This window comes from Chlorocebus sabaeus, chromosome X, assembly GCF_047675955.1.
Source record: "Chlorocebus sabaeus isolate Y175 chromosome X, mChlSab1.0.hap1, whole genome shotgun sequence".
In the NCBI taxonomy this organism is placed as follows: Eukaryota; Metazoa; Chordata; class Mammalia; order Primates; family Cercopithecidae; genus Chlorocebus; species Chlorocebus sabaeus.
Window position 1 is genome coordinate 6,984,957 of NC_132933.1, and position 14,625 is coordinate 6,999,581.

Genomic DNA, 14,625 nt, shown 5'->3' on the forward strand with positions numbered 1-14,625 from the left:
TGATGCCCACTGAAGTTCAAGAAAGAACTTTCTAAAGCAGAAGTTAAGAGTGTAGACATATGAAGAGAAGAGGGCCTGTTGTACGTGACTCCCGTTTACCCACATGAATACTAGCCTTATGGCATTATGGCCATACCACATAATAGCTGGGGAACTTGCTCCTTTTCCCAACTGTGCCACAGCATCTTCATAAAGCTGTGCACTTCCACTCACTGTATGTTTCATGTAAGGCCATAATTTTGCTCATTTCAAACAACTACTTTGGTATGATTTAGCCAAGAAGTCTCAGGCACTTGACAAAAAAAGAAAAAAATCATGTCCTTTTCTTTTTAGATCTGCCCAACAGAAGGAGCATTGAGTCTCCCCAACTCTAAATCATGACTGGTGTTGGAGGGTACAGTGATCAGGCCTAGTATGAAGCTGTTGTTTGCAATTTTTACCTGGGCTCATTCTCAAATTTTGGCTTTGCATTTTGAGATTGCCTTTTTTGTGCTTGCAAGTTAAAAGCCCCAGTTCCCAACAATATGGCTTCGTTTGTTTGTTTTGGTAACCAAAGCAATCAGTTGTTTTTAATTACAGCTACTGCACTCCAAGACTCCCCATGGCCAAAGGCTTTCCAGGGGTGTGGACGTGCACATAGAGCCAGGGTGGCCACAGTGACTTCTCTCACTTCTGAGAGATTCCTGGACTGACCTATCATTTAACAAAAGACTGGCCATACCTATAGCCACAAGTTGTGCCCACCTCACAGAGCAGCAAAAAGGTAACATACTCCTCACTGCAACCAGGAGGTTGTCAAGGGTCATTTGTGAGTCTGGAAAAAAGTCAGGGGATTGCACTATCGTGCCTTCTCTCCCTGGAATCAAATCAGACATAAACTCCTTGCTGAGCCCTTAAGGAGGGATAGAACGGCCATGGCCAGCAGGGAGGAGAGAGATTAAGCCTTTGGCAGCATTTGACATTCAATAACGTGCATGCCATGTCTTATTAGTGATTTTATCATCATGTACCTATAAATTATACAAAATAAGGATTACCTTAAAATATTCCATCAGTGATCTGGAGTACTTCATAGCATGGTCCTTCTTCAGCTTAAACATTCTCAAATAGAGGAGTGATAAACATCGGTAGCTGTGGTGATAAGGAAAGGCTTCTGTTAATGTCAGTGCTTAGTGAAACTTATAAACTGTTAAGAAGAATGCTGATTCACAATTTGCAGTTACTCTCCTATGGTTAGATTGAGAAACATAAGTAAATAAAGAAATTCTAAAGAGGGAAGGGGCAAGCGTTAAAATTCCATTTTGATAAGGGTATAAATTAGGAGAGTAAATGTTTAGTCAGCGACTGAAGAAATCCATTAGTTATCCTTTAATAGTTTAATGGAAAACAAGAGTAATGATCTGGGGTAAGCAGCTTAAGTTGATCTAGAGTTTTCAAATCCTTCTATGACATTTCAGCAATTTTCTTGTGGCCTCCATGGGACTCACCATAGTACTGCTAGCTTTTTGTCCCCATCCGAAGCCAAGGGACTTGCAAAGTTCTTCAGCCTCATTGCATACCTTTGAAGAGAAAGAAAAAGCTAAAGTGGAATCTGTATTACCCTTCAGAAATGCCCAAAATCATTGGTAGTCTGATTGCCTGAATGAGTTACTCCCACATTTGCTCTGAGCAGGAGGACCTACTGGTGCATGTGGGCAAAAGCATGCTTCCCCAAAAACACACACAAAATCGGGATCAAAACGTCATAAGAGGACTCATGTGAAATACAGAGTTCAACTCTGAAGAAGGCAGTGAAATCATGAGCCTTAGGACAATGCTATGGAATTACTGTGAGTGTGTGTGTGTGTGTGTGTGCGCGTGTGTGTGTCTAAATGCTGGTAAAATACTGTTTCTAGGCACACTGTAGCTAAACGACATGATTGGTTTACAATGAGAGGTGGACAAGAATGTCAGTTTCAGTTCAGTTTATGACAGATTAGGTAAATAATATACAACTATGTCTGACATGAGCATAGGGAGACCTCAATCACACAGTTAAAAGGTCTTTTCTAATGGCTCAGGTTTTGAATATATTCCTATTGAAAGTGTTTTTTTGTTTTTGTTTTTAAATGAAGGTCGATTTCACAGCATTTTAAGGTCTAAGCACCCTTAATTTATGATGCTCGTATATTTTGTCTTTCTATTCTCCTTAATTGTTACCGTTCTGCACTGGGGTGATAAAAGGTTGAGTAGTTCCCTTTTTTTTTTTTCTTCTAGTCAAGTACATTCCATTCAGGGCATTTAGACTCTTAAAAATCAATTCATTGCATAAAATCATTGTCTGAGCTTTAATGCAATTTCACAGGTATTTGTGGTAGAATAAGTAATGGAGTTCAGTGTGGCAGAAGGAAGTTGAAAATTCTCATTTATAAGAAGGCTATGGAAAGTCTGCAGGGCCACTGAGCTGGCATGCCTGACTCCTCACTTTCAGCAGCCTTCCCCCACAGAACACTGGGGAGCCTAGGCTTACCCCCTGAGACTTGGCCTCCGCAGCATTCTAGCCGCCTTGCTCTCCTGGTTATTGCTCTAGTTGTGTTGAGTGAACATTTTCCAGGAAAGGCACTTGTACATTTAATGTGGGCCCCTTCTTTTGTTGCAATATTAAGCAAAGGAATTTTTTATTATGTAATAAATCTAGCTTTCTTTGACAGTTGGATCACTGAAATGTCAAGTCATTGTGATGCCCCACTTGTTTTCACAAATACATTTCTATTGCAGATTCCCAGAGCTCAGAGCAACTACAATTACTTGAATGAAGAAAATGGGGCTGTCTCTCTGTAGCCAGCATACTGTCGGGGAGAGAGTAATAAAAATTTCTTCAACATAATATTGCAGTACTAAAAACTATGTTCATATTACACTCACCCTCTAATTGCAACCAGATTTGAAGTGACTTGATAGTGGAGTTTCAATTGCTTAAATGGACCAGAAGACCTAGTTGCTTTAACTCATTTTATTCCAAACTGAAATTCCTCTCATTAAAAAATATTATACACACATGTAATTTACAGAAAGTATAAAAAAAAGTAAAAAATAGAGAAGACATAAACGGGTACATGCAAAAATGGTGAAGTTGGAAACAAAACAAAACAAAACTAGTTGAATCTGAATGAAGTCTTTGGAGTGTATCAATGTCAACATTCAGGCTGTGATACTGTAATATAGTTAAGCAAGATGTTCCCATTGGGGCAGACTAGGTGAAGGGTACACAGGAACTCTCTGTATTAGTTCTTACAACTGCATGTGCATCTACAATTACCTCAAAATAAAGTTTAAAGGCACTGACTTTAAAGTGAATGCTTGTAAATTCTCCACTGACTTTCAGGTTTCATTGAAATAAACTTCTACGGGAAGTAAAATAGCATATAATAAAACATAAATCATGCTTTTTCCCTAAATAACTTTTTTCAAATAATTAAAAGAAAATTACTTAATGATTCACATCGCACTTTTACCACAAAATGAAATTTGTATTTTACTTTCATATTTTTAAGACAGCATGTGTTTTATTAAAAGAAAATAAGAAAGAAGAATATGCAGAGAGGGAAAACACCCATAATCTCACTCACTTATTACAGCTATGATTTCATTTCCTTTCCAGTTTGGTTCAGATGCATATACAAACTTTTCATGATCATAATTGTAGTGTGCATGTTATTCTGCAGCTTGATTTTATTTTAACATCATATTATAAATATATTTTGTGTGGCTGCATAGTCTCTGTCATTGTTGTATTTCAATCGCTGCAAAGTATTCTGTTGGGTGTCTACTATGTAATTACTTTTCTATTATTATTTGGTGTGCTTCCAATTGTGTGCTATTATATATAATGTCAAATTGAACATCATACCGATTACTTGTTCTAGTCTTTACAATTGTTTTCTTCAGGAGAGAAAACTCAGATTTCCACAGTTAAAGTACTGGATCAAAAGATATGAATACTCATTTGTATGGCTTTTCCTACACAATGCCAAATTGCCCTCAATTTACAATAATCAATTTCCATTCCCATCAGCTGCGTAGGAGAGGTCTTGTTCACTGCTAGACCTTCTTTTGCTGTAGTTTTTAATGCTAGATATTAACATTGTTACGTTTTCTTGTTAATTTAAAAAGTGCCTTTTTTAATTTGCATTTTTGAATGAATAGAGAGCATGAATTGTCCCTGTGTTTGTTCACTAATGTTTCCCTTCAGTTTTGAATCCTTATAATTTTTGCCAGTATGTTCATCTTATGTATCTTTGAAAATCACAGGTAGTTTTGACTAGACACTGAGCAATCAATTTCTTCTTGAAAGCTACAGAATGGTGGTGGTGCCTTTCACAGTATATAAAGTAAGTCAAGGAGAAGTACTTGACACTTTTCTCGGTGCCTACATTTCAGAGCAGTGCAAAGAGAAAGAAGGCTGATTGGCTCAGCAGGCAAGGCTAGAGCTGCCCTTATAATCACCCTACTTTTGTGGCTCTAACTAAACTTCTGATTCTATGTCAGCAGAGTTGCTTTTATTTAAAAAAAAAAAAAAAAAGTTCTTTTTATCTTTTGGAATGTGTCACTGGGAAAATATGCACACTAAATCTGTCCAATGTTTGTGTGAAGATTTAGGTACAAATATCCTCAGATTTGTAACAGTTAATGCAGATACAAGCAAGATAGTATAAACCAGTCCTGGCATGATTGATTAATCAAGCCAGATGGAACTGGACATAAGGACTTTTCAGGTAAAAAACTGCTTACTTAATCAATCAAAAGTGATTATTTAGTCCATCTAGTGAACGATGGTGCTTATTCACTATTCAGGGGTGGATTAAATTATTGTACAAATATCTGCAAATCATTGGATAACACCAGAATGGATTATTTCTTCTTCTACCTATTCTTCCTCTTCTTCTATGAATTTTTTGATAACCCAGAATTTCTACACCACCAAGACCAACAGCCAGAAAATTTCATTTAAAATATAAATGAAACCAATAATGTGTGCAGTTAATATCCCCTCTCCTATTCTCATCCTCTCATCTGTACCGCCAGCCCCTACTACCACCTCATCTATTTCCCTAATTCCAGACGCATAGAAAGTCTACTCCACACCTGCAGCCTTAAACACCAACTCCGAGTTGGAACAGTGCCCCCTCCCTTTTTAATAACCAAGATAAAAATTCTTAGAAAACATGGTTTGTAATAGAAATCCTGACAGCACCATTTTTTTGAATTATAAAACTGCACCTTTGAAAAGACAAGTCAATGCTAAATGGTAAAATGATTATACTTATTTCTACCCACTACATTTCCACTTTAATGTTACGAATATTGAAAATTATAACACTCACGTTATAACTTCTGGAGGAGATAATTTATAAAATCAGTGTCCATCAATTATAAATTTTCCATGATATTAATAAAATAGCAAGAACTAATTATGATGACTTCTAAGAGGATGGCTTGGACAAATTATTAATAAGTGGAAATGATAAATTTTTAAAAACATAGCTTCTAATTCTAGCTGAAACGAGTGTAGGAAGATGACTGCAGAAAGGCCATTCACCTGAGGAGCTCCACAGTCTCAGAGTACATGGTGTACGGGGACTTTGCTTCCAGAGGGTCGCGTTCCATGGCATTGCCACATTCAGTGAAGGACAGGGCGGCATCAGCATAATTCACAGCTTTGCCAAATTTCTCGAACTGAAACAGGAAGATGACTCGTCAAGATGATACTCTGTTTTCTCCTTCATATAAAAGAGTGGTTTGAAACGGGGGTAGTTTTGCCCCCTTCCCACAGGGAACATTTGGCAATGTCTGGAGACACTTTCAGTTGTCACCCCTGGGGAGAGGGAGCATCTGGTGAATAGGGACCAGGAATGCTTATAAACTTCTGCAATGCCCAAAACAGCTCCCACAATAGAGAATGAGCTGGCCCAAAATGTCAGCAGTGCCCAGGCTAAGAAACCCTGAAACAGAAGACAATGTATGAATTGGTCTTAACAATGAAGTTACCGGCTTAAGGTTCTATCGTCATGACACCAAGGCTAGCTGAGAAGAGAAAAATGCAGGCAGGGTGTCATATGTAGTTTCTGGCATTGTTGTTGCTGTTATTGTTATCTTTTTGCTGGACCTGATCCAAATCATTGCCTCAACTAGTTTCTATTCATGAAATTTACTAAACTATCCAGTCATTGTAGTGTCCTATAGACAGTACTTGCAACTAAGGGCTGCTTTTTATAAGTCTCATGGACAATGAACACATACATTTTTGCTTTAGAACTCTTTGTGAGCACATCAACTTCACTCTCAGGAGAAGAATAACAAATTGATGCTACTGTCATGAAAAATGGGAAGCTGTAGTATGACTGTTGACAATAATCACATCACTTTCATTGTAAATGATAGTTTGAAATAGTGTGTTAAAAAGCCAAAAAATATAGTACTACTAAATATTTTAGTTTAGTAAAATTTTATTGCAAAGGTTTTAGCCCTGATAATGGTCATGATTAAACTGACTTAGACATACTGATTTCTTTTTTATGTGTAATGAATATTATATATGACACTTTTATAGTGAGTATTTTATAACAGGATTTAACATTTTCAATTTTTGATAGCAGGATGTAAGAATTCCACTAATATGGTATTTTATGTAAAAGAAGGAATATAATGCAGATTTAGCTATTTTAATTTTCTTGTATACCTTTTATCAAAATATTTTCTATGCAACTGTGAAAGTTTCAATTTTCAAAATGGCAGAGTAGCTGTCTCTAGCAAAGGATTAAGTACAACCATAAAATGATTAGCTACAAGTCCTGCAGAATCTCTTATTGTAAATGACTTTTTACAATAAATGTTCTTCAGCTTTTATGAGCTGCAGGAATTCTGTGGTTTTCTTTCTGTAAGTTACTGTGGAGAAATATCGGTTTCAATAAAATTCAAGCCGATTTCATGAAAACTTGTATACATATATGCAAACCAGGTCCTTTCTCTTTTGCCTTACAAGATAATTTCCTTAGGTCATCTGGCTCCACTGGCTCTCCCATTTGGAAATTGTTCTTAGATCCTGATTTCTGAAAGTGACTTTTCATTCATAACCCAATAGCTGGAGAGATCTGTAAAGATCACCTAGCCTAAAGCCCTTCTTCCCTAGGAGTAGCTGATGTCCAGACAGGAAATTACATGATCATAGTGCCAATTAATAGCCAAGTTATGCCCCACCCCTGGGACTGTTTCCTCATCTGTAAAATGAGTGGCTTAAACTATAAGGGTGCTTCCCAGGCTAATATACACATAAGGCTAGCAAAAATATCATTCCTCTAAGTGTTCCTCAACCTTTTTTCTCAATATCACCCCCCCACCACCAAGAAATTTTTAAGATACCATCAGCCCTCTTTATCTGTGGGTTCTGCATCCATGGATTTAACCAATCTTAAATCAAAAATATTCCGAAAAAAATGAATGGCTCCATTTGCACTGAACATATACAGACTTTTTCTTGTCATCATTCCCTAAACAACTCATTATAACAACTCTTAACATAGCATTGCATTGTATTAGATACTATAAGTAATCTAGAGATGATTTACTGTATATTAGAGGATGTGAACAGATTATATGCAAATTGCCATTTTATATCAGAGACTTGAGCATCTGAGGATTTTGGTGTCCGAGGGGGTCCTGGAACCAATCCTCTATAGATACAGAGGGATCACTGTATTTTTTCATGTACCCCCAATGAAATTTTAATACAAAAATATACTTATTCTCTCTTTATGCCCTGTGGCCCCTTGGAGGGTCACACCCCATTGCAATAACTAAAACTTTTTCACCCCATCTCCAAAACCAATTTTTGCCCCCATAGGGGCAGTGTCTCCCCAATTGGGAATGCATATTCTAAATGGATTACGCCAAATGTGATCCCTTGAAAGACATATATATAAACACAACCTTGGAATGTAGAGTGTTATTAGTTCATAATTATATGTGTATATGTCTGCGGCACTGATTTTTCTCAGTTCCTCAAACATTTCATTTGCATGGTCTCCTGTGTACATCCCAGTCTCCATCAGCTCATGTAACAGCTTGTCAAAGGAACATGTGTATGCTCCCTAACCCCAATTTCAACAGATGGCAAACCCTAGGAGCACTTGAGTGCTCTGTAGTGCCATAGAGTTGAGGACATTTAGAGAAAACCTTTGGTCTTTGAGGCAGCAGCATTGCCATCCAGTGCCTTTCAAATCTCTCATCACCTATACAATGGTCACAGGTACAGTTTGTCCTGGCATTTCCAATGGAGTTAGCACCCAGCCTGCCTTGTCATTTTTGTCTGCAGGAGCAGGGAAAATTGTTTCTAAGGAACAATTTACACCACAGAAAGGTTACCTGCAGACACTAAGCAATTTGTACCACAGCAGGGAAATGACAGAAAGTAGGGAAAAGGCAGATGTAAGGACCATGGACAGTTGATGTTGGCCACATACTAGTCATGGTATTTCATCACATCATTCCCAATATAAAACACTACTGGGACAACTAAGTCCTAGCGGGACACAATGCAATGTTTGAGGATGCTATTTTTTAACCCAATGGGGTTTAGTCAAAGTGAGAAGCCTGAATTTAGGGCCTTCCCTAGGACAGTGGTTCTCAAATATCTGCACTTGGGAATCTCCTGGGGAGCTTTAATACTCATTCCTGGGTCCCAGTCCCAGAAATTCTTATTTCATTGGTCCGGGATATGGGGTAGGCATCAGAGTTATTCTAAAGCTTCCCATGTGATGTGTGGTTGAGACCCACTGTTAGGAGCCTCAACCAAATCAAACAACTCAAAATGTTGAGCTTATCACTGATCTAGGTGGCTAAAACATTTGGAGGCAGCTGGGTAAAATACCTTGAGAAATCCAGATGACAGAATTTCTTTTCTCTGCTTGGGACCGCAGCCTAATTGAGGGGCTCACTCTGAAAACATGTCATCAAATGCAGCAAGGAGCTGAGTTTTTCCTCAGGCCTAGTTTTCCCAAAGCCAATTTTTGAGGCCATTTAGACAGCTCTAAACAACTCTCACATTCTCACATGACTTCTGGCTTACTGGACCCAAAAAGCGCATCATTTCCAGGGAAGTTTCATAAGTCATTTCAAATTCACTTGAAAGATAATGACTATGGTATACGCCATTGAGCTTCTGAAGTTGGGGCAAGGGGAAGAACAGTGGGAAAACAAATGACATGATAACCAAGCCCTGAGAACTTTGGGAATTACAGAGCTAAGTAATTTACCAGCTCAAATCTCCCTGTGTCAGGGCAGCAATGTGTTTACAGGCAGGTGTGGGCTGTGCTACTGAAAATTTGTTTGGAAAAGTGCTTTCTTTGTTTGCTTTTGAAACATAAATCCTTAATGGGAACAAAGCAATGAGAAAAAGGGAACCTACCAGTGCATCAGCTTTGTGCTTCAGCTTCTTAGCTTCTTGCATGTAATAATCAGCATTGTGAACCCTAAATAAACAAAACAAGCTCTTTCAGAAACCAACGCTTCATCTTTTCATTAAAAGACTGAATCATCAAACCTTTTCTGCTATAAATTTATCCCCATATAATGCCTTGAAAAAGGCAGACTAATGCTGTCATTCATATCATAACCAACCTTGAAATAATACTGTAAATGAAATCTGAAGTACATAATGGCCCATTAGGATAAATAACCACATCCTCCAACCCCAACCATTACAGTTGTCCAAATAGATCAAACAAAACCTGGCTATAAATCTGTGTGTTGGTTATATGTGAGGACATGGATAGGAAAGGACAAAACAACCTGCCTTTGCACCTGCCTTTGGAACAGTAACAATGCTGCATAATTAAAATGGGACAAAAACATTTCTTGGTGGGGACAGAGTGGTGAGTGTGTATGCAGCAGGTGGGGTGTACTTTTAAGGGTATAGGATTTGATGCTGAGGTCTTATTTGGGGTGACACATGCATAGCACTAGAAAAGCCATGCTACCCCCATCCCCCATTCACTACTCCAAACTGTCCATGATAATCTGGAACAACATACGAGTCATCGAAAGTGAGCTTGGGTCTCCGGACATTAGTGCTGCTGCTGGATAGTAGGGGCAGAGCCGCCCAGGATGTCATCTCCAGGTGACTGCTATCCATGAGGCCAGTAGTGATGGTAGAGGTGATGGTGGAAATGGTAGTGGTAGTAGTTGTGGTGGTGGCCGTGGCGGTGGCAGTAGCTGTGACAGTGGTGGTGACAATGGCAGTAGCAGTGACAGTAGCAGTGGCAATAGCAGTATTGGTGACAGTGACGGTGGCAGAGGATGCCTTTTTTGGAGTGTCTCCCTCCTGGGAAAAAGGAGTACAAATAGTTTCCATTAGGTCCAGCTTTTTAAAACATCTTGTCATAAATGCTTTGAATGTCAAGCACGTTAAGAAAGAAGGTTAAAAAAAAAAAGAAAAAGAAAAAGAAACCAATGCACACAGCTCAAGGATAAATAGGTGACCCTGGATATTTTATGAACACCATGAATCACCAGCTTTTATTCTATGATGACACCAAACATCAAGATAATCGGGTGCTGCGATTACATAGCTCCACCATCCCATTAAGACAGCCATGGCAAAGGTCTAAATCCAGTGGTAAATGTGAGGGAGAAGGGAAGGAAGAATATAGAGAGGAGAGAGGAGGAGGGAGGGAGAAAGGAAGAGATGCATGGACAAAGAGAGGGAGAGATAGAGATATTAAATAAATCCCTTGACCCTGATGTGGGTATTTTTGATAAGGGAACCAACCCAGAAGCTTTCTCTAGGGTAAGTAACGTCCTCAGGTCACTCTGCAAAATACCAGATACAGTCCAGCAAAATACCAGGAAATTGTACTCTAATCATCCCTGCCCTGGCTGAACTGAGGTTGAATCAGCCCTTTTGTTCATGTGAGGCTCTTGATTGGTTTCTAGCTAAGTGAAATGTGAGTGTATCTCTATTTTGTTTTGAAATCTTGGGATGGTGAAGCCTCATTTCTACCAGGTCCAAAATCAAATGGGTAAAATACTTACAAGGGCTTTGCTTTGAACTGTCATTACTGTAGAGAGGATGGAGAAAGGAGGTGGTAAGATTTGTAATTATGTGACAGTGTGGTATCACAAGATCACCTGCTGTGTTCAAGTGGCCGACTCTGCCCTCCCGCCCCCAGCAACTATCGGACTCTGCTGACTGTTCTCTCTCTGACCATACTTCCCATGGTGCCTCCTCTTCCTTCTGCTCTTCTGAATTGGTATCTCTCTAAGGTTGGTGTTCCCCAAAGTTCACTCTGCAGATCTCTTCTTTCTTGATATGATCTGTCAATCTTGTGTGTTATTGGCACAGATTTAACAATAAGTAGGTAACACCCAAATGGAAACCTCAATCTTACCCAATCTCCAAAGCTCCAGCCTACAGTGATCATCTTAGGACAATTCCACCAACATGGCCATTAGCACCTCAAATTTTTGGCAAACCAAATCACTGATCAAACCAGTTTTCTGTTTCTGTTAATGGCAGGATGGTCTTCCCTGTCATCAAAGCTGAATTTCTCGATGTCAATAGAGTTTCCAAACTGAGTTTGGCACAATTACACAGGGAACTGCAGTAGTATCTGGGCTAGGGGCACTTGAAACTGGCAAGGTAGAGACTCCCCACCTTTCATTGCATCTGAGCTGCTCTGCTTTAATCAGCTTTATATATTGAAGTTCCATAAATTATTTCATTTTGAACAATGATAATGCTCCTAAAACTCTTTTTGAAAACCACTGCTCTATTTCATCCTTAATTAACAGTTAATTGCAGTTAATTACTCCTATTAATTGTATCTCCCCAATATCTCTCGAATTTGTCCCTTTCTCCCTCAAAGCCTCAAAATGCAGGCCCTCACGGCTTCTCACTGAGACTAACAAAGAGTCTCCTGGCTGGACTCCCAGCCCTTGAGCTAGCTTCTGCCTCCACCCTCATTCTGCTGTCTGCTAGCTTGAGCTTCCTGAACAAATTTTCTAGCATCTCCCTGCCCTGCACTCAAATACAAACTCAAGGTTGAAGCTCCTTTGCTGGCACTCAAGGCCCTACCTGATTTGGCTGCAGCTTTCTGTCCAATCTGCGACTGTTCCCTTCCATGAACCTTAGTTTCAACCGAACTGAACATGCCCTTGCTTTTTTCACTTTCCTGATTTGATACATGTGAAGTTTTGGATTTCAAAAAGCCTTCCATTCATTTCTCTCTCTCTCTCTCTTTTTTTTTTTTTTTTTTTACCACTTTGTGATAATTTATTCAACTTATTATTTTTGTTGCATTTTGAAAATTTTAAAATTGTGGTAAAATACACATATTATAAAATTTATCATCTTAACCATTCTTAAGTGTACAGTTCAGTCATGTTAAGTATATTCACACTGTTGTGCAACCAATCTCCAGAACTCTTTCCATCTTGCAAAACTGAAACTCTGTACCCATTAAACAGTATCTCCCCATTTACCCTTTGCCTTAGACCCTTGCAACCCCCATTCTACTTTCTGTCTCTATGAATTTAACTACTCTGGGGAACTCATGTCAATGGAATCATATGGTCTTGGCCTTTGGTGTCTGGCTTATTTCACTTAGCATAATGTCTTCAAGGTTCATCCATGTTGTAGCATATGACAGGATTTCTTTCCTTTTCCATTTTTGTGGATAGACCACATTTTCTTCATCCACTTCCCTTCATTTTTAAACCCTACTCATCTATTAAGGACCAACTTAGGAAATGCCTCCTCCACCAGGAAAACTGCCTTATGCCTACAGCCAGAAGTGCTTTAATCGTCCTTGGACCATTCAGAGACCTGTCTCTATCCCTGCCCTAAGACACCAATCACCAGCTATTTTACATTCTAGTCCTTTGAGCACATGTCTCATTGCTCACTTTAGACTGAGAGCTCTTTGAACACTGGAGCCATCTCTGATTTATGATACTGTCCCTCCACCCCACAGCCCAGTGCCCTCAGTGTTTGCTGAGTGCATGCATGCACGTATGCACGGATGCTTCCCATAGTCAACAGGGTCACTTTAAAGATAAAAGCCAAATGTGAAATGTATTTCTTATATTTATGTGGATCTTTTACAGTTGATCCTGGACCTTCTGAATATGAAATAATTATTACCACCTAGATCTCACTGATATAAATGTGCTGAGAACCTATGCATCTACGAATTGCTATGATGGATACGAAGAAAACAAATATTTTTTTTCAACCTAAACATTTTAAAAGAAACAGAGCCGTAAAAAACTTGTAAGCCAGCTCCATGTCTCTACTGCCACAGTCAGATTGGCCTAGACCAAACAGGCCAGCCCAAGACAGTGTCATTTGTCTCTATGGCCAAGATGTGTGGCAAGAACCCTGAAACGTTATATCCACCACACGTGGCATTTATGTCAGTCCTGGCACATCTGACTGGAAATGGCTGAATTCAGCCATGATCATGTAAGTTATATAGAAATGTCATCTCTCTGTACTTACTCACCCGTTGAGTCAATAAACAGGACTTCATGGCTAAATGGAATAGAGAAGACTCTGCGAGCACAAAATTGCAAACGTTTTTGGAGCTAGAAGAAGCTTTATAGATCATCTAGTCAAATCCACTCATGTTATTATCTCAGAGATGTTTCCTGATTGGCCCAGAGTCATAGAGCAAATTTGTTGCAGTGTTAACACTATGCAAGTTGAGAGTTAAGTGTCTTAACTCACAGGGTAAGGCAAAAATTATACCACAAAGTCTCCCAGCTTTCAAATCATTAATAGAAAGAAAGAATGGCCCAAGAAGAGGCACTGGTTGCTCACTGCTATCAGAGAAGCCTAATGATTTCCCTAAGAAGGATGATGTATTTCTAGGAGCAAATATTAATATATTTATCATGTTTACCCAGTAGATTTTAGCCTTTGTGGAAATGACTTTGCAGATTCTTTTAAGCATTATCAGTGTCATAATAACATCTGTAGCATTTATAATACCTAATTATTTGTGACAATATACTAGGCACTATACAAAGAGAAATAATGGAGAGTTTGTGTGTTTGTATACACAGGCCTCTCATACTTTTTCTCTGCATCTTCCTCCCTTCCTCCTGCAACATCCCCAAATGATCAAGTTAGATGAGCTGAGTTAACTTGTTTCTATCCGACAATTACAGTATTTCTTCCAAGATGCTTACATTTACCGATATCCCTTTGAAAGTAGCACAGAATTTGCCTTCAGTTCTCTTAGGTTTGGTAGATGTGATTTGTCCAGTCACAGAGATGCTTTTGTCTTGACTAAAGGGACCATTATTGCCACTGACATTTCTGCGGCGTGGAGGGTCCTCTGGCAGTGGGGAAAGTGGAGGAGGAAATAGTTTCTCTTCCTTTCTTCTATTTGCTCTCCTGGATGAATTATTTCTGTGGAAAACAAGAAGTGTAGGGTGTCATAAAGTCTTCTCTTTCTTTATTCTGATTTTCCCCATGATGCTAGTACTGTCAGCTGAAGTCATATTTTAATTGCTATCCCTCTATCTATGGTGAAGAGTATATATAAAAATGCATATAGACATGGATATAGATATCTATATAAATAC

General features: G+C 38.9%; 1 protein-coding gene across 2 annotated transcripts in view; it reads right to left on the reverse strand.

Moving 5' to 3' along the window:
- AFF2 (ALF transcription elongation factor 2) overlaps nucleotides 1-14,625 on the reverse strand; it is a 502,493-nt gene that overhangs the window by 16,027 nt on the left and 471,841 nt on the right. For both annotated transcript variants that reach the window (XM_007992918.3, XM_007992917.3), the window contains exons 12-17: nucleotides 14,227-14,449; nucleotides 10,068-10,357; nucleotides 9,443-9,506; nucleotides 5,579-5,715; nucleotides 1,488-1,559; nucleotides 1,038-1,131 (exon numbers count right to left, since the gene is read on the reverse strand). In XM_007992918.3, the coding sequence (XP_007991109.1) occupies nucleotides 1,038-1,131; nucleotides 1,488-1,559; nucleotides 5,579-5,715; nucleotides 9,443-9,506; nucleotides 10,068-10,357; nucleotides 14,227-14,449 (880 nt within the window). The remainder of the gene's footprint in view (nucleotides 1-1,037; nucleotides 1,132-1,487; nucleotides 1,560-5,578; nucleotides 5,716-9,442; nucleotides 9,507-10,067; nucleotides 10,358-14,226; nucleotides 14,450-14,625) is intronic.